The sequence below is a fragment of the Heptranchias perlo genome, chromosome 9 (genome assembly GCF_035084215.1).
Source record: "Heptranchias perlo isolate sHepPer1 chromosome 9, sHepPer1.hap1, whole genome shotgun sequence".
In the NCBI taxonomy this organism is placed as follows: Eukaryota; Metazoa; Chordata; class Chondrichthyes; order Hexanchiformes; family Hexanchidae; genus Heptranchias; species Heptranchias perlo.
The window spans coordinates 24515047-24535023 of NC_090333.1; the positions used below are offsets into that span (position 1 = coordinate 24515047).

A 19977-nucleotide genomic window follows, 5' to 3' on the forward strand; every position below is an offset into this window, starting at 1 on the left:
TTCCATCTTATTATCTAGTGTAAGTTGAAAGGCGAGAACAGGGAGGAACTGCATCCAAGCCAATAGAATAGGTTCATGAAAACTTTTTTCTTCCCAGCTTTCGCCCATTTCTTCCTCTCCTAAAGGTATTGCCTCTACAATAACCCTGATGGGCCCCGTTTCTGCCTCCACAATGACCCTGGTGGGCCCCATTTCTCCCTCTACAGTGAACCTGGTGGGCCCCAAAAAAACTGTGGGTAACACAACTAGTGCAAGGCAATACATAATCATAAATTAATACGGTGTAGCTGACGACCATAGTGCTTAAGAGGCAGAGGGTCTTGGCAGCGGGTTGCAAATCTCACAATAAGAACAAGAAGCAGTATTATAAAGTACCCAATAATGTAAGAACTAAAACTTCAACCATTGCATGCCAGATATACATTTAGTTTCCCTGAATGAGATTACTAATTTAGGAGCATAGGAAATGCTGGACAAAGAAAGAAACGGTCCATCTAGTTCGCCTTCCACCATCCTGGTAGTCGCATGATACAACAATAATGGAGTTGTTGACCAATCATAGCAATCAATCTCTATCAATTAGTCTACAACAGACCTAGACATGACGTGAGGAAAACCCCAGTGGTGGAGAGCTTGGGGAACTTTGGGTCAATTATGCCAAATTAGGGATAGTTTTGTGTTGTGAGAACTGGGTTGGCTCGGCGCTGAATTTGATAGTCACTACATAGCATATTCAAGGTCCTAAATAAACTTCAGAATAACTTCATGGAACAGTAAAACTAGTGAGACACCTACCTCTCAACCTCTGAAACAACCAATTGGGGACAAAGCTGACAAAACTCTGCGACGCTTCTTTTTGATTGCACAAATTCAATACACCTTAATTCTGTCTTCTACCTCAATTTACACATTTCCGTGTGCAATATAGTAACCCCATTTCTTAAACCAATAACTCTTGCAAGAGGTCAAATTTTTGTATTACATTGCAGCTTTACTCTGCATTTTGACATCAGTGTGACGGCCTTGGGTACAGAGACAGTGCCAAAAATGAGGTATAAAATGGGAAAATGCACTTCAGTACACGATTAATGAAGCCATATGGAAAAGAGACACAATGGCTAAAGGATAGGCAGAGGCTGTGGTATAAAAGCAGCAAGCGTGAAGGACCATTAGAAAAAGTAAGCTTTTAATGTGAAAAACAAAGTAACATGGCCTGCTGTACAACCGTTGAAATTTCAGAGGTTGAGAAGTGCTGATAAGGTAGGAAGCTCTTTTCAATCATTAAAATAGCACTATCAGCAGGAGGTCATTAACAGTGCTTCATGTATACATTTAAATAGGTATGTGAACCTCTGCTTCCACAGCTTCACAACACTATGAATAAATATTGAAACATGGCTTCCTGTTTGCATCATTGTGAAAATACACACAATACTGCATCCTTCAGAGCAGCATAAAAGTGGTATGAATAAAAACAAAAATTGTGTCAATAATGTACTCCTCTTCTATTATGTCCTTGACTTTTTCTCCTCTTTCTCCATTCACTCTTTTTCGCTCTTTCCTCACCCACGTACAATTGTTGTTAGGATAGTCTTGCCTCTCTAATATTCTCTTTATTTCTCTCACTGGAGAGTGAGAGAATGAAGGAGAAAAACACATCTGATTGCAAGCCTGGGAAATACCAGTGTAGTCCACATTGGGACCTCCAGCTTTTTCACCACTGGAATCAAGTCATAATGAGCAATCCATGGTAGGAATATCTTTTGAATTTAACCTCTGAAAGTGCAAGTGATAATAACCTTGCTTTTTTAAGCTTGTTTTCTTCCCCAAATTTGTATTGCTTAGTTGGCAACATCATTCAGACACATTTACTTTGTTAATGCAAAACTGGAAATCCCAGATGTTAAAACCTTCCTTGTAAATTGGTTTTGAGTTCACTGGAGGAAAGATAATGGCCTAATTCAAAGCCATTAAACAATATCAGCTACCAACGTGAAAGGGACAGAGCAATCAATAAATGTTCTATGCTAATGCTACTGTGAATGTGAGTCAGAGCATGTTGAATTATTAATCTTTTTTCCCTCCCTTTATTTCTTCCTTTGTGAATTTGAGGTTAATAGATACTATTATAGATTCTTGCATGCTGTTCGTGGAAGAGCTTGGGGTATTACCCCAACATCCTGACTTGCATTTCATTCTATACATAACATCCAACAAATAGAAGCGTCACCACTGCTGCAATCTCCATTCAGGAATGTTCTTAAGGGATTGACTGATGTCTGGTTTTATCATTACTACCAACACTGGTATCTGAAACCTTCAAATCAGGTGATAAGGTTAAACAGAAAAGGGAAAGGTGGTGCAGAATTGAAAGATCTGGAATGAAGGGCTCCAGCTGCATAGCAATATAAAACTTATCATTTGTATTTGAAAATATAATCTGATTTGTTAAACTAGTCTTTGGGGGAAGGGCTGCTTCAGTGCCTGAGTGCTTCTGTTGACTGACGCAGTTTCTACACCATTGAATCTTGTGTTTTTTTGCCAAAACTCTAAATTGCTTTCAAAGCAACGTAGCTCCCGTAGTCCTATATGCAGAATGCCGTGGTTGGCTATTACCGTAATATCGGCACAATGCTGACACCAGTATCAGTTGACCTCTGATTTCCAGTGGGACTGGGATGGATGGGGAAAAAATTCTAACACTGAAATTGACCGAATTTGAATCCTCTGTTTAATAATGTGACGATTTAAACAAAATGTGGCATGGTAGTAGATAGTGAGCTGTATTTTTTTTTAAAAAGTAGTTGCTAATAGTTGAGATGGCAAGTGTGCCCAAACTAGATTAAAATGTTGTGTAAGGGCCAGCATAACAATATCTTTGGCCATCAGGTATGTTGACTTGGTGGCTAATTAACTTTTGTGAATAAAAGTTACTTTTTATTTTCTAGTCATGCACTGTGTTGCACATGTTTTGCCTGCTCAGTGCATGCTGGCATCTGCAGCTAAGTAAAGCAATAACTCTCATATATTTTGTTAAGTAACGTGCCTCCTGTAACTGATGCAATTTTATTTATGAAGGCCAGAATCTGAGTATCGTGTTCTCATTTTTAGCAACAGCTTTTATTAGTAAGAACTGCTGTCATATTGGAGGCTGCAAATCTATCTAAAATTTGTTAAACTGGAATATTTAATTTTCTGTCTTCAATTGTTTTGTATATTCTTTGTGAGGAAAATGGAGCACATCCTTACTTCCATCCCATTTGTAATTGGTTACAGAATGACATTTGCAGAGATCTCAGAGCCATGCAACTCATAAAATGAAATATTAAAAATACTGAATCACTATACTCTGTGCAGTAGCGATATGTTTGGTTTGAATTCTCTTGCTAACCTTGGTGGTGGGAAATTCAGATCATTTTCTCAAATGAAATCACATCAAGTGACACTTTGCCTATTCCATGCAAGTGCTCTGATTGGTGTGACACAAAGGTGCACGACAAATAGAACATCAAGGAACAAGAATTTGGAAAAAGTGTCCATGTAATAAGGGCTATGCAAAGCCTTGACACTGGACTAATCCAACTATTGCAAAATTAAGTAAAGTATATACCAATTATATATGGAATCCAGCTGTAAATCTTACTGGTATAGCTTCATTTAGTCTGCTGTATTTTGAGAACGAAAAAGCAGGCATCAAATACAAAGCATATGATAAGAAAGGGGCTTTATGGTAGTTCCATTTCCTTACACTGCATTTTGTATGGAAATGGAGTTTTGAATATCCATCCCAGTTCTGATACTAAATATCAAGTGTTGTGTTCTACACAGTTCCATTGCTAACATCGGAAGACATAACTATGCATCTGTGACGTGATCTGTGAAATTGTATGGCATGCCTTACTCTAGTGCATGCTTGTTTGTTGTATACGTGTGGGAGTTTGTGCAAACCATTTTATTTCCACATTTGACTCCAGCAACTCTTTGTGTTCCCTCTTACACTGGTTCTTGACCTTTTCTTGCATTAAACTGCATGGGAGCTGTAAGCCTGATGCATGCTGAATGAATGTAAGCACACTGCATTTTAAGCTTATGAGCCAAGCTTTTGCAAATTGGTCACTGCAAATTTTCAGTGCAGTGGAAACAAACTCCCCATTATCAACAGTTTATCCGAAAACTCTTATTTAAAAAGTGGTGTTTCATTTCTGTAAAACAAGACTGATGTGGTCAGAATTTAATAGTCTGGAGATGTTCAGTTTGATAAATCGCCATCATGTTGAAACCATTTCCATTCCCATGAGTAATGGCGGAGTTATTCTCCGTAACTACTGGCACATTAAATAGTAACAGGAGCAAAACATCTAGTCTGGAGAGCAACAGGCAAGCTTCATAACACTACAGCTAATCTGAACCAGACACAATAGTCTCAAACAGATAAAATATCATTGATGATCAAAATGATGTTTACATGTACTGAAGAACATTTTTCTCAGAGAATCTACATCTAAATAACTAAATTGTATTGATACAGAAGCCATCTATTATGAGAGATTTTTCTTGCAGTACATTAGCTATTACATCTCGTGTCATCAGGGTCATTAACTCAAAAGGCTGTTTTGCCATTTAGAATTCTCTCAGTGCAAGTGGCATGAGGGTTTGTGATTTTAAAATACTGTTACCATGAGAATTCCAAATTGCAAAATTGGCAGTTGCAAGCACCCCACCATCATCCAAACATTTTTTTAAAGTATTTCTCATCATGTTTGATTTTTCTCCCATTGCAGCTTGTAGTGAAGGATGATCTGGACTGGGTGATTAATTCACAACTTGTGTTATCATTTTGTGAATGGCCAGCAGTGGCATAGTTTCAACAGGGTGAGGTACACAGTTCTTTTTCTTCTTTCTCCCACCCTGAGACACAAAGTGGATCATGCAGGACTTAGCAGTCCTGGGAAGAACTAATCAATTGAACCCAGCTGAGCTGGGCAAGTACAGGTGATGAATACTTCTGTAACTCAAGCCAAGTGTATCTAACAAAAGAAAATGATTAAGTAACCTGGTCCAGGCACCTGATTGATGGTCAACTGCTACAGCCTCAGCTCTACTAATTGCCAAACAAAATTATGAAGGAAATTTTCTCTCCAGGAAAACCTGCATTGAAAGATACCTGTTGCAAAATTTTACCAGAGCTTACACGGATATTTATTACACAAAACACTGCAGTATCCCTAAATGAAAACAGTCAAAAGCAAATACAAATAGCATTTGAGCATAGATTTTTTTTTTGATATTCAGCTAATGGTTTGAACTACAATTTTTTGTGTGTAAAAGTAGACGAACAATAACTTCTATGGCCCACTCTGCTGGTTCCCAAGATGCTGTTGGCTAGCAACAGATCGAATTCAGTTGCATTTGTAAGATTATCAGAATATCTTGCTAGATATTAGTGCACGTTGAAGATTAATTGTAGACCACTGCTAACCATCACCTTTGAGTATTTGTCAAGATTTATTTTACCGTCTGGGTGTAATGTTGTGAGATGGGACCTAGCTTTTGTACGTCATGACCTTAGAGCGTTGAAAATGTTGGGTAAATAAGCCTCAGCAACCCACCACCCTTCAAAATTCCCTCGTCCCTTTGTTGCTAGACTTTCTTTCATTTGTTTCCCTCCAACTTGCCATACAGATAGAGTTTGAGTTTAACTTGCCATATCATGACACTTCTTTTAATAATCAAAAACAATTTTTACCTAATTCTCCTAGCCAATTCCTACATTTAAGCATTGTGCCACATACCTTTTGATTTAGGCCAGATATTAAAATTAAAAGCAATATAAAATTTGAAGGGATTTTCAAATTTCAGTTTTGTTATATTTTTAAAGACCACAGGCATTATTTGTTCAATTTATTAATCAACTATTTATTTGATATTATAATTATGTTTATGCCCTTCCAAATATTTTACTGCAAATCTAATTCTGTATCAAAAACTTGAGAACAAAGTTTAGTGTTGTACGATTTTGCCCCTTTTATAGAATTTGCCAACCATCTGGAGGCATATATTTAGTTGAAAACTGCAGTGCCATTTTAAAATGTTACTTTTTTTTTTAAAAATGAGTGATACTCATTTTATGTTTGAGTTTAATGTTTTGCGTTCCCTGAATTCTGAGAACAACATGACACATGCATGGTTGCGAACAGCCATTCTTCTTGTTACTACTGTATGCTGTTCTTCACAAGTGTTTGGCTCTGTGCACACTATCGAAGTAGAAGTGATGCACAATCTATGCCTTGTCCAGTCAGAACCAAATTGTTCTATATTCTGGATTTGGAGAAATGATATTTTGTTGTATTCACGACTACATGTCCCTCTCCAAGTTGAGGGAGAGAATGAATTATTATTATGCTGATTTAGAGAATGCTGTAAGTGAAGGTACTTGGAGGGATAAACACACACTGCATTGTTCCTGCAGCTCTCCACATGAGTGAGTTATCAAAGTTAGCTTAGCTGCCTAAAGGCTAAAAAATCGAGTCTAGTTGCTTCCCCAAGAGCAAGCACTCCCTCTCGATGTGTATCATAGGGTAACCTGAAAAAATGGAGAATTAGGAATAACTTACATAGAGATTTGCTGCTTTTGCATGTTTGCTGTATGGCCAAAACAGACCCCTACATTAAATCTGCAGTGGATGTTTTGGACCCAGAATTAAATATTGAAGAGGACTCCCTGATATCTGATATTGCCTTTTAATTTAAATCTATTAATGGATTTAAATGACAGCAACTCTACATTCTGATCTATTTCATTTTCAAATACTAGTTGCGATTCAAATGCAGGATGTGTTTTTTGCTCAATCACATATCACCAAATAGAGGAGAAATCTGTTCTGTGCTTTCTGTTTTTCTCATTTAATTTACAGCATACACTAAACATTGTTGTCTGGTGCTTGCATTATTTAAGCATTGGCCACATAGATTTGATTTTATTACTGCTATTTTCTCCGTGAAGCAGCTAATTTTTACCAAGGTACCTTGGTGTGGTGGGTGGATGTGGCTTGTGCACCCTGCATGGTAATAGTTGAGACTTTTGGTATTTTTTGATACTAACAGGAATATCTTCCTTTTCAGTCCGTCGTGTCCCCCCGCGGTTCTCTATCCCACCCACTAGCCACGAAGTGATGCCGGGGGGCAGCGTTAATCTCACCTGTGTAGCCGTGGGGTCACCGATGCCCTATGTGAAATGGCTGGCTGGAGCAGTGGAACTGACACCAGAAGAGGACATGCCTGTTGGACGGAACGTTCTGGAGCTGGTTAATATTAAGGAATCTAGGAGCTACACATGTGTTGCCATGTCTTCACTGGGTGTTATTGAGGCAACAGCACAAATAACAGTAAAAGGTAAGCCAATATAAGAATGACTATAACATTCATAGTCACCTGGTCTCATTAATTAGAGATGGACAACTTATTTGGTCGGGGTGTGTTGATACTTATCTCATCTTCTCTCTTCTCTTCCTTTCCCCCCCAAAACAAAATTAGGGAGTGGGTTACAGCTGTGGCTCTGTTCATCTGTGCCCAAATGATAAAATAATTCTCTTAATAGCTTCACAGAATTTTCTCAACTATAGTCCAAGCTTCCAGTGCGTGGATTTCTCTCTTTTCTGAGTTGGGTTTGGTCTAGTTAAAGTCCAGAAGGCAACACTTCTAATTGGAATCCAAAGTTGTAATAATAATTTGGCAGGCAGCAAATGTTGACTAGGATTTAAGGTGCAGCATGTAGTCAAGGCTGCTGAATTTTTCTAGTTCCTCATTTTGTGATATCTACTCAATTTTCAAATTTGTTTGGTCAGATTTGCAAAATGCATTTACTTTTTATTCAGTTTACTCATTTGTATGTTTATATTGCACTTTTCAGTAACTTTACTAAGTTTAACTGCTTGTGCATTCTAGCTTTACCAAAGCCACCTACTATGACGAGCGTTACAGAGACAACTGCTACCAGTGTTACGCTGACATGGGAATCAGGAAATATGGAAATGATACCATACTATGTGATTCAGTATAAACCAAAATCCTCCGATGGACCCTTCCAAGAGGTGGATGGAGTTGCCACCACAAGATACAGTATTGGAGGTCTCAGCCCATACTCGGAGTATGAATTCCGAATCATTGCAGTAAACAATATTGGCAGAGGCCCTCCCAGTGAAATAGTGGAAACCCGGACAGGCGAGCAGGCTCCATCCAGCCCACCTTTAAAGGTTCAGGCACGTATGCTGAGTGCCAGCACCATGTTAATCCAGTGGGAGGAGCCAGAAGAGTCTAATGGGCAGATTCGGGGTTATCGGGTATATTATACTACAGACTCCAGGTTGTCCTTGAATATGTGGTACAAACATAACTTGGATGACAGTCGTCTAACAACCATCGGTAGCTTAATAACAGGAACCACATACAGCATCCGAGTGTTGGCATTCACCTCGGTGGGGGATGGACCACCATCTGAAATTATACAAGTTAAAACGCAGCAAGGAGGTGAGTCACAAAATTTCCTATCTATGGCTACATAACATTTTTATTTTTAAAACCAAATGAACGGAGGGGAATTGTCTGAATGGAGCTTGGTGCATTCCTGTTTTAAGATTTAATCTCTCAGAATGTGGTATTATAGTGGGTTAATAGACTATAGTTTTACCCCATATTACATGGAAGGCATAAAAATCCCTTCTATTTCTGACAGATCTCAAGTCCAAGTGAAGTAAGTTTGCGCTAGTTTCAAGGAAGCTATCAGTGGATGCAAACTCCCTAACACTAAACTAAGCTTAATTGGTACTAGTCATCTGGTGTTTAATACGGAAGTCATGCTAGTACTGTAGTGGTTACTATTGTCAGATTGGATTAGGTGCTTTGTTGGGACAGTCCTAGAGGGAGCTCCATTGCTCCTAGTCATAGCTTTAAGTGCCCTAAGGGTGCTTTATTTCTGTTTTTCAAATTTTTATGATTCCTCTCCAGATGGGTGCTGACTCATCTTCAATGTAGTTTCACAGGTGTTAGCAGTCTTCCAGTACCTCACACAAGTTACTCCTCTTAATAAGTACACTTAGACATTGAGTTAATAGACTGTTGACCATGTAAAGCCCAACGATCTTGCATGCATTTTTCAGCAAGGGTCAGTGAATAGTAAATAACATTGAGTCCGATTGTAACTTCCCCTTTGCCACTGCAGCTGAGATCAGCTGATTTAAAAAGGACAAGATATCCCTTGTCATTAAAGCACAGTTTACAGTGTAATTACATGGGGTAGCCGATGCATAATTTAGTCCAATACTGAGAAAAGGACTGGAAAGGTTCCCATGATGGCACAGCAGAAAAGGTCAAATGCAACTGAGGAAGCAGACTAGGTGATCTAATTTATGGTATCTGGTCTGTACTGAGTTAGCTGATCTCGGCCAAAGTAGTACCAGAGGTGCTACAATTGGCCTCATTGCCTTGGGCTCAGGGGAAGATAAGCCTGGCTCCCACTCCTTATCGTTGTCCAGTGACTGCTGGAAAGTTCATGCTTGGGTGTTGGCTGAGGACAGGTTTCGACTTACCTGTGATGTCACATGGTAAAATAGTCTGCCAACACTTGTTTCCTAGGCTCAAGCACTGGCTATCTAGGCTCAAACATGAAGAACAGCCTCTTGGGTGACCTGACTCCAGTGTGAGTCAGGAAAGTAGGGGAAGAAAATTAGAAAGCAATATTTTTTGAAGAAGTAATCCCCTTAACCATACACCCTGATGGACACAACATTTCTCTTATCTCAACTCTGCTACACAGATATAAAAGTAACCTGTTCCTGTTGTTTTCAGAAATCTGTAAAGCTTCTGTGGCTTTGGATGAAGACTTTAGTCTCTTCTTTTTTCTAGACACTGGCCCCAAGCTTTTATTTCATGTAGCACGCGTAGGTGGCAGAGTTTCCCTTGGTTTCAGTATTTCTAATTCTATGCATGTTGCCAGCTGCTCCTCTTCGTGATCTAAGGGTTTTAGATGTAATTTCTAAAATGTATGATTTTCTTAAATACAGAACCAAAATGTTTAATGTTCACTGGCTTGACCGTGGTCTGAAATGTTTTCATGCTTATAAAAGTGAATTAGCATTTGGAAGGGTGTTTTTAAAATTCCAAATAACCTTGGGGTTTATTTTGACAGCACATGCTGGCTTGTTAGACTGAACTTGTTAAACTGTGACTATTGTATTTATCAAATGTGACATATGCTTGCACTGCTCACGTGCACCATCTGGTACACCAAATAAGCAACAATACTGATGGCTTGTAGCATCTATGAAGACAATATCTATGGAACATAAGGTCACTGCATCAGGTTATATTACTTTGTTCCTCAAGTATATCCCTTAAGTATGTGTTCAAGTACAATTTCTTCATTGTATGTTCTCAAACAGAAGATCATTATATGCTCCTTCATCAATTCTAAACTAATTTTTGTTTATTCGTTCATGGGATGTGGGCGTCGCTGGTGAGGCCGGCATTTATTGCCCATCCCTAATTGCCCTTGAGAAGGTGGTAGTGAGCTGCTTTCTTGAACCGCTGCAGTCCGTGTGGTGAAGGTTCTCCCACAATGCTGTTAGGAAGGGAGCTCCAGGATTTTGACCCAGCGACGATGAAGGAACGGCGATATAGTTCCAAGTCGGGATGGTGTGTGACTTGGAGGGGAACATGCAGGTGGTGTTGTTCCCATGTACCTGCTGCTCTTGTCCTTCTAGGTGGTAGAGGTCACGGGTTTGGGAGGTGCTGTCAAAGAAGCCTTGGCGAGTTGCTGCAGTGCATCCTATGGATGGTGCACACTGCAGCCACAGTGCACCGGTGGTGAAGGGAGTAAATGTTTAGGGTGGTGGATGGTGTGCCAATCAAGCGGGCTGCTTTGTCCTGGATGGTGTCGAGCTTCTTGAGTGTTGTTGGAGCTGCACTCATCCAGGCAAGTGGAGAATATTCCATCACACTACTGACTTGTGCCTTGTAGATGGTGGAAAGGCTTTGTGGAGTCAGGAGGTGAGTCACTCGCTGCAGAACACCCAGCCTCTGACCTGCTCTTGTAGCCACAGTATTTATATGGCTGGTCCAGTTAAGTTTCTGGTCAATGGTGACCCCCCCCCCCCAGGATGTTGATGGTGGGGGATTCGGCGATGGTAATGCTGTTGAATGTCAAGGGGAGGTGGTTAGACTCTCTCTTGTTGGAGATGGTCATTGCCTGGCACTTGTCTGGAGCGAATGTTACTTGCCACTTATCAGCCCAAGCCTGGATGTTGTCCAGGTCTTGTTGCATGCTGGCTCGGACTGCTTCATTATTTGAGGGGTTGTGAATGGAATTGAACACTGTGCAATCATCAGCGAACATCCCCATTTCTGACCTTATGATGGAGGGAAGATCATTGATGAAGCAGCTGAAGATGGTTGGGCCTAGGACACTGCCCTGAGGAACTCCTGCAGCAATGCACTGGGGCTGAGATGATTGGCCTCCAACAACCACTACCATCTTCCTTTGTGCTAGGTATGACTCCAGCCACTGGAGAGTTTTCCCCCTGATTCCCATTAACTTCAATTTTACAAGGGCTCCTTGGTGCCACACTCGGTCAAATGCTGCCTTGATGTCAAGGGCAGTCACTCTCACCTCACCTCTGGAATTCAGCTCTTTTGTCCATGTTTGGAGCAAGGCTGTAATGAGGTCTGGAGCCGAGTGGTCCTGGCGGAACCCAAACTGAGCATCGGTAAGCAGGTTACTGGTGAGTAAGTGCTGCTTGATAGCACTGTCAACGACACCTTCCATCACTATGCTGATGTTTCAGAGTGGACTGATGAGGCGGTAATTGGCCGGATTGGATTTGTCCTTTTTGTGGACAGGACATACCTGGGCAATTGTCGGGTAGATGCCAGTGTTGTAGCTGTACTGGAACAGCTTGGCTAGAGGCGCAGCTAGTTCTGGAGCACAAGCCTTCAGCACTACAGCCGGGATGTTGTCGGGGCCCATAGCCTTTGCTGTATCCCGTGCACTCCGCCATCATTGAGGATGGGGATATTTGCAGAGCCTCCTCCTCCTGTTAGTTGTTTAATTGTCCACCACCACTCACAACTGGATGTGGCAGGAGTGCAGAGCTTTGATCTGATCCGTTGGTTGTGGAATCAGTTAGCTCTGTCTATAGCATTTTGCTTCCGCTGTTTAGCATGCATGTAGTCCTGAGTTGTAGCTTCACCAGGTTGGCACCTCATTTTTAGGTACATCTGGTGCTGCTCCTGGCATGCTCTTCTACACTCCTCATTGAACCAGGGTTGTTGGTAATGGTAGAGTGAGGAATATGCCGTGCCATGAGGTTACAGATTGTGCTGGAATACAATTCTGCTGCTGCTGATGGCCTACAACGCCTCATGGATGTGCAGTTTTGAGCTGCTAGATCTGTTCTGAATCTATCCCATTTAGCACGGTGGTAGTGCCACACAACACGTTGGATGGTGTCCTCAATGCGAAGACGGGACTTCGTCTCCATGAGGACTGTGCGGTGGTCACTCCTACCAATACTGTCATGGACAGATGCATTTGCGACAGGTAGATTGATGATAACTGTTACATATAGACTAAAAAGATAATGTTTGTTGTAAGTGGGGGTTGAGATAAAATGGAGGACTTTGTTCCTGATGGAGGACCACATATTTGAAGTTTGTACGATACACTAGTTATACAGTTCTGACAGACTACTTCAGCAGAAATGTTATTAGGAAAATTATTTGAGAAAAATAAAATTTGTTTTCGAAGATTTTAAGTAGGATGGGGCTATATAGACCATTTACTGAAAGGGTTGAGTATAGGATTGTTCCCTTTAGCATATAACGATTGTTTACTCTCGATTCCCTCTTTCTGCAGTTCCCGCTCAGCCAGCAGAGTTCCAAGCTGAAGCAGAGTCTGATACCAGCATTACACTTTCCTGGGTGTTACGTCAGCAAGAGAAAATTACCAAATATGAACTGATATACTCTGAGGAAATCAATGGCAAAGAGGTATGATAGAATCCAAATGTAAGGGGGGAAGAATAATAAAGGGACATGCAAGACTCCTACTGAGTTAGGCGGTGACATAGGTACGAATGATTCCTGCTTTGCAATCTCCAGTGTTCTATCCAATTTCAGTATAATTTAGAGATGAAAGTTCAGTGAATGCAGAAAATGACAGATTGCCTACTGTACCTATCATCTTACTGATTGCTTGAATTACAAACAATGCTCAGTTCTTTTCCTCCTCACTCCTCCTTTCCGCAAGGCAGTGACTTTTGCTGGGGTGCGATTTTTATTGGCAATGATAGACCAACAGTAACTTTTCCAAGTGACTATTTTCAAATGTGAACTTGAATAGTGAGTATTTGGCTATTAAATTATGGGAACAATCCTAACTGAGCCTAATTCTAGCCTCTGCTGACTGGAGGGGTCTTTGGATAGGGATCAGGGAATCCTAACTATGTTTTTCTCTTTCTCGCCCAGGAGTGGTAAAGCAAATTGTATCATCCTCAATGGTACCTAACTACCTAACCAGGGTTTGAACCTGATACCTTCTGAAGGAAAATGGAGGCAGGAATTAATGTAGTTTTAAATAATATCTTTGTACGCTCACTAAATTCAAGAGAAGATCATAAGTATTGGAAAATAGCTAATATTTTAAAAGGGTCACGAGAAATTAGAGCAAAAGAAATAGGAGTAGGCCATACGGTCCCTCGAGCCTGCTCCGCCATTCAACAAGATCATGGCTGATCTTCTACCTCAATTCCACTTTCCTGCCCTATCCCCACATCCCTTGATTCCCTTAGTGTTCAAATATCCATTGATCTCAGTCTTGAATATATGCAACGACTGAGCATCCACAGCCCTGTGTGGTAGAGAATTTCAAAGATTCACAACTCTTGAGTGAAGAAATTTTTCCTCATCTCTGTCCTAATTGGCCAACCCCTTATCTTGAGACTATGACCCCTAGTTCTAGACTTTTCTGCCAGGAGAAACAGCCTATCAGCATCTACCCTGTCAAGCCCTCTAAGAATTTTATGTTTCAATGAGATCACCTCTCATTTTTCTAAACTCCAGAGAATATAAGCCCATAATGAAGTAATAAATTGGTATGTTTAACTAGTTGTGTGGAAAATCTTTGAAATGATTAAAGAATCTACTAAGTTAGAAGACATAAATTATTAAAAGATGGCAAAATTTAGTAAGGAGAGGTCACACTAAATTAACCTGGAAATTTTTGAAGAAGATATTGGTATGCGAGATAATGCAAATACAATCGGTATGCACTTGAATTTTCAGAAAACCTTTGCCAATTTTCCACCTTGGTGATTAATAGCTCAGGGATGGGAGGTTAAGTACGTCGCTAGGTAAATAATCAGTTTAAAAGGAGGAAAGCCAGAAATAGAAACTTTTATTCCCATTAGATTTAGCATTTATTTTCTATTTTTTCCTAGATTTAGGAAATTAAATTAGGTGCCATGTAATTTATGTACCAGCAGCTCAACTAACTACAGAAATTTTTGTAGAAAAGCATTACCCAAATACTTCTTGTCCACCCCTCAGACTAAATATATATAACAATTTTTTTTTAATATTACTCTGTATTGTACTTTGGCATGTGCAGCATAGGATTCATCGGAAATCCCAGATAGGAGCAATAGATCAATTAATATTTTCAAAACTCACTGTATTTTCATTGCATTATTTACAGGAACAAGTGATCTTTGACCCTAAATCTTCATACACTGTGGAAGGCCTGAAGCCAGACAAAAAGTACTACTTTCGTTTAGCAGCGCGCTCAGAGCATGGTTCAGGAGCATACACACAAACAATTTCCACAAAAACCATGCAATCCAGTAAGTGTTTAAATCTCTATCGTGGGTTGTGCCGGTTGCAAGTGGAGGGAACGCAGTGAGCAGGAATGGTAGGCAACTGGGATTTGATATACTGCTAAATTTGTTTATTTAACAGAAATACATTCTTAGTCCATGATTTTAACTTGGAGCCGGGAACACAGCAGGTGGGTGGATTTGCATGTGGGGAACACGGAAGTCAAGTGTGCGCATTTCAATCTGCGATCGATCATATCTCGATTGCAGGCAATTATCTTTGCTTTCCGGGTTTCGCGTCTCCAAGCTGCGCAGTGGGCCTACTGAGCACCCGAATGACGCGATTTAAAACCCACTATTTAAAGGGCTAGTCCAAGAATGGATTTTGAAGGAGAAATGGAGTCCAGGAAAGCAAAGGCAGCCCCTAGATTTAATGATGCCTCCCTGGATATACTGCTGGCTGCAATGAGACCCAGGAGGGAGGTAATATTTCCAATGGATGGCAGGAGAAAACCTGGCTCTGTAACCAAAAATGCTTGGCTGGAGGTGGCAGAAGAAGTGAGCAGCAGGAGCCTGGTGCCCAGGTCTTGAGTTCAGTGCAGGAAACGTTTTACTGACCTAAGCAGGTCAGGAAAAGTGAGTACAGTTGCTGACTCATCCACATCCTGAGTTGTTCAACACCCTTCCTCCCCTCCCCTCCGTCTGTGTTGGCACATCTACCCCATCACATAACTGCCTCACACTCACTTAAGTGTCAGCAGTAGCAACCATCCTTCACTTTCTATGCACTTCCTCAACTGCTCATTTATTCACCCACCACTGCCACTCAACCCAATCCTGATGCAATGTGATATATCTGCCTGAAAGTCACCCTCTAATGCATCTCCTTCATGGTCAGCCTCACCCAAAGCAATGCACTCATAGTGTGAATATGTCACCTTCAGTCACTCACAGGTCTGTTCTTTCTCCCCTTGTCGAAGAAGAGAGCGCATAACGCAAGGGAGAGGAACAGAACTGGAGGTGGTCCACCACATAGTGAAGGTGACAAGTGGAGGAGGAGGCCGTGGAAATAAGTCGGACCGTAGCATGCCTATCCATCGGAGATGGAGAGACTGGTAACCCGCAGGTGGCTGGTGACAGAACTTTAACATCTTTCAAACACATGATGAATTGATTTTATCAATGATGTAACTGTGCCAGACCCCAATATGGTCATTGGAAATATTGTCACTTTGCAATCAATCATTAATACCGCTTTTTGTTGTCTTCCAGGGCCTTCACAAGGAATCAACAAAAATGGGAGAAAGCGATTCCTCAGAGGAATTCATTCCTTCTGAGGGTGCACCATCACAGGATATACAGCCATCCGCCAGCGCTGACACTCGCACTTCGGTGGGTTCTGTTAGACAGTTAGTTGCGTTGTTGCCTGGTGATTCACCACTCACAAGTGAGCACGAACAAACACAGGTGGCAGGGGCAGCTGTGGAGAATCCGTGTCGGGGACACGCTCCTCTCCAAGCTTTGCTTATCTGGACGTAGATGCTGAACACCGGGGGCCATCGTTGGGAAGGAGAATGATAGAGGTGCTGCAGCAACTTTGCGAGGTAATGAAAAAAGTGCCACGCGCACTCTCCACAATAGCGGAGAGGGTGGAGGAGTCCAACTCCATCGCTAGTGGATTGGTGGCACAGGTAAATGTGGGAATGTCTGCCATGGAGATAATGGTAGTCTCCGTTGAGCTTCAAGCACGGCTCTCAAATGAATTCACGCATGCCATGACAACGGCCGTGCGGACTCTGGATGCCAACATGTCTGCCGCCTTAAACAGGCAGACAGATATTTTAGCTGTGACATCACAACATGGCACAAATGCTCACCAGCCTGCTGTCCAGCAGAGTGGTGGGAGTGATGTGGCCCTGGCCCAGGAGAGGGATGATGGCGAAATGGGACATGGAAGTGGGGACTTCACTCAAAGCGCTCCCACGTCTCACCTGTTGCCCCCTCCTCAACCAGTACCCGCAATGCTGCCTCCTCTCGCAATAGCCGAGTCTGCCCTGCAAAGGTGGAGCAGTCTTTAGCGGGGCCTTCACTGGTTCCAAAACCCAGAAGTCGTAGGCTGAGAACATCTCAGCAGTTACGGCAGTTTAAAAACCATCAACGGATGAGTAAAAGAATAATAAAGAGGGAGAAAATAAATTATGAGAGTAAACTAGCAAGAAATATAAAAACTGACAGTAAAAGCTTCTACAAGTATATGAAAAGGAAGAGGGTAGCTGAAGTAAACATTGGTCCCTTAGAGGATGAGACTGGGAAATAATAATGGAAAACAAGGAAATGGCAGAGGAATTGCACTGATATTTTGTATCAGTCTTCACAGTAGAAGACACTACTAAGATCCCAATAATAGTAGAAAATCAAGGGGCAAAAGGGAGGGAGGAACTAAAAACAATCACTATCACTTGGGGAAAACGTACTAGGTAAACTAATGGGTCTAAAGGCTGACAAGTCCCCTGGACCTGATGGCTTGCATCCGAGGGTCTTAAAGGAAGAGGCTAGAGAGATAGTGGATGCATTGGTTGTAATCTTCCAGAATTCACTAGATTCTGGAAAGGTCCCAGCGGATTGGAAAACCACAAACGTAACACCCCTATTCAAGAAGGGAGTGAGACAGAAAGCAGGTAACTATAGACCAGTTAGCCTAACATCTGTCATTGGGAAAATGCTAGAATCCATTATTAAGGAAGTAGTAGCAGGACATTTGGAGACTTATAATACAATCAAGGAGAGTCAACATGATTTTATGAAGGGAAATCATGTCTGACAAATTTATTGGAGTTCTTTGAGGAAGTAACGGGCAGGGTGGATAAAGGGGAACCAATGGATGCAGTATATTTGGATTTCCAAAAGGCATTTGATAAGGTGCCACATAAAAGATTACTGCACAAGATAAGAGCTCATGGTGTTGGGGGTAATCTACTGGCATGGATAGAGGATTGGCTAACTAACAGAAAACAAAGAGTCGGGATAAAAGGGTCATTTTCAAAATGGCAACCTGTAACTAGTGGGGTGCCACAGGGCTCAGTGCTGAGGCCTCAACTATTTACAATATATATCAATGACTTGGATGAAGGAACAGAGAGTGTCTTGTGGCCAAATTTGCTGCTGATACAAAGATAGGTGGAAAAGCAAGTTGCGATGAGGACGCAAAGTGTCTGCAAAAGGATATTGACAGGTTAAGTGAATGGGCAAAAATTTGGCAGATGGAATATAATGTGGAGAAATGTGAAGCCATCCACTTTGGGAGGAAAAATAAAAAAGCAAAATATTATTTGAATGGAGAAATACTACAAAATGCTGCGGTACAGAGGGATCAGGGTGTCCTCGTACATGAAACACAAAAAGTCAACATACAGCAGGTAATCCGGAAGGCAAATGGAATATTGGCCTTTATTTCTAGGGGGATGGAGTATAAAAGCAGGGAAGTCATGCTACAGCTGTACAGGGTGCTGGTGAGACCACACCTGGAGTACTGCGTACAGTTCTGGCGCCCTTATTTAAGGAAGGACATACTTGCAGTGGAGGCAGTTCAGAGAAGGTGTTCACTAGGTTGATTCCGGGTATGGAAGGGTTGTCTTATGAGGAAAGATTGAACAGGTTGGGTCTATACTCATTGGAGTTTAGGAGAATGAGAGGAGATCTTATTGAAACATACAAGATTCTGAGAGGACTCGATAGGGTAGATGCTGAGAGGATGTTACCCCTCATGGGGGAATATAAAACTAGGTGGCATAGTCTCAGAATAAAGCGTCACCCGTTTAAGACGGAAATGAGGAGGAATTTCTTCTCCCAGAGGGTTGTGAATCTTTGGAATTCTTTACCCCAAAAAGCTGTGTAGGCTGAGTCATTGAATACATTCAAGGCTGAGTTAGACAAATTTTTGATCAGCAAGGGAGTGAAAGGATATGGGGAAAGGGCGGGAAAGTGGAGTTGAGGTAAAAATCAGATCAGCCATGATCTCGTTGAATGGCGGAGCAGGCTCGAGGGGCCGAATGGCCTACTGCTGCTCCTATCTCTTATGGTCTTATGCTCTTATAGGGCAGGGATTTGAGCAACCTGCCAATACCTCTGCTGAAACCACGGGGGATGCACCACTTAGAAGCAGTTGAAAGAGAAAGGCAATTGTAATTCACCAAGGGCATGCACAAGATTGTTTAATGAGCTGTCATGCTGTTAACTTATATATTTTTTTTGTTATGGCACATTAAATTTAATTATCACCACCACTGCCACGTCTTGGCCGTTATTGAGTCTCCTTTTGTGAATTCGCCCTTTCATGTGCTGCTTCATGAATGACGACATGATGCCACCATTGAGCGCGTGTGCAATGGGTATATGTGTTTGAAGGACTGTTTTGTGCAATGGTAGGGGGGTGGAGTTGGTGGTGGTGGTTGTTCCAGACGGCCTGAGTATTTCAAAGTCTTCAATTTGCACATCTCATTTTGAAAACCTGTTAGAGATAAGGGCAGCAAAATGCGCGGCTGCTCTGGCGAAGAGTTCCCCATCTTCATTTTCTATTGCACCCCCCATCCTGATGTTGTCGTTTTGAGGGGCTCCAAAATGTAGGTCAATTTGCCTGAACACAAGAATTCTCAGTCTCAACAAAGAAAACTCGGTTTAAACTCAAAGGACTCCCAGCCAAACGTTTGTCTGAGAGAATTGAGTGCTCGGCTGCAATACCTCACCTTTTATTGAGATGTGTCAGTCGCTGGTTTAAAGGGCCAAATGAACTTTGGCTGCAACAAGCCTGCATTTCATTGACGTGTTTCAGAAGCCAAAGAAGACCCATTTAGGAGTGGTTAAAACTGTTTCTGTTGTAGAATCCACAAAAAGTTAAGTAGCTAAAGTGTTTCAACTACCTGAAATAGGCCCTTTAAATATCAGCCCGCCGGCTTTCAGTGGGGACGGGACCTCTGGGATTCTGTTGTGTGTGCCCATCCAAACACGCCTGGGTTAAACACGTAAATGGGCGCGTTGGAGCCAGGATGTGGTCCCGCTCCAAAAAGCTACTGCTTTAACCTCCCACCCACCCCCAATCCACCCGTTCTTGGGGGTG

General features: G+C 41.7%; 1 protein-coding gene across 8 annotated transcripts in view; it reads left to right on the plus strand.

Moving 5' to 3' along the window:
- LOC137325201 (receptor-type tyrosine-protein phosphatase F-like) overlaps nt 1–19977 on the plus strand; it is a 521369-nt gene that overhangs the window by 331964 nt on the left and 169428 nt on the right. For all 8 annotated transcript variants that reach the window (XM_067990027.1, XM_067990026.1, XM_067990031.1 and 5 more), the window contains 4 exons: nt 7123–7392; nt 7945–8526; nt 12908–13041; nt 14747–14891. In XM_067990027.1, coding sequence (XP_067846128.1) covers nt 7123–7392; nt 7945–8526; nt 12908–13041; nt 14747–14891 — 1131 coding nt within the window. The remainder of the gene's footprint in view (nt 1–7122; nt 7393–7944; nt 8527–12907; nt 13042–14746; nt 14892–19977) is intronic.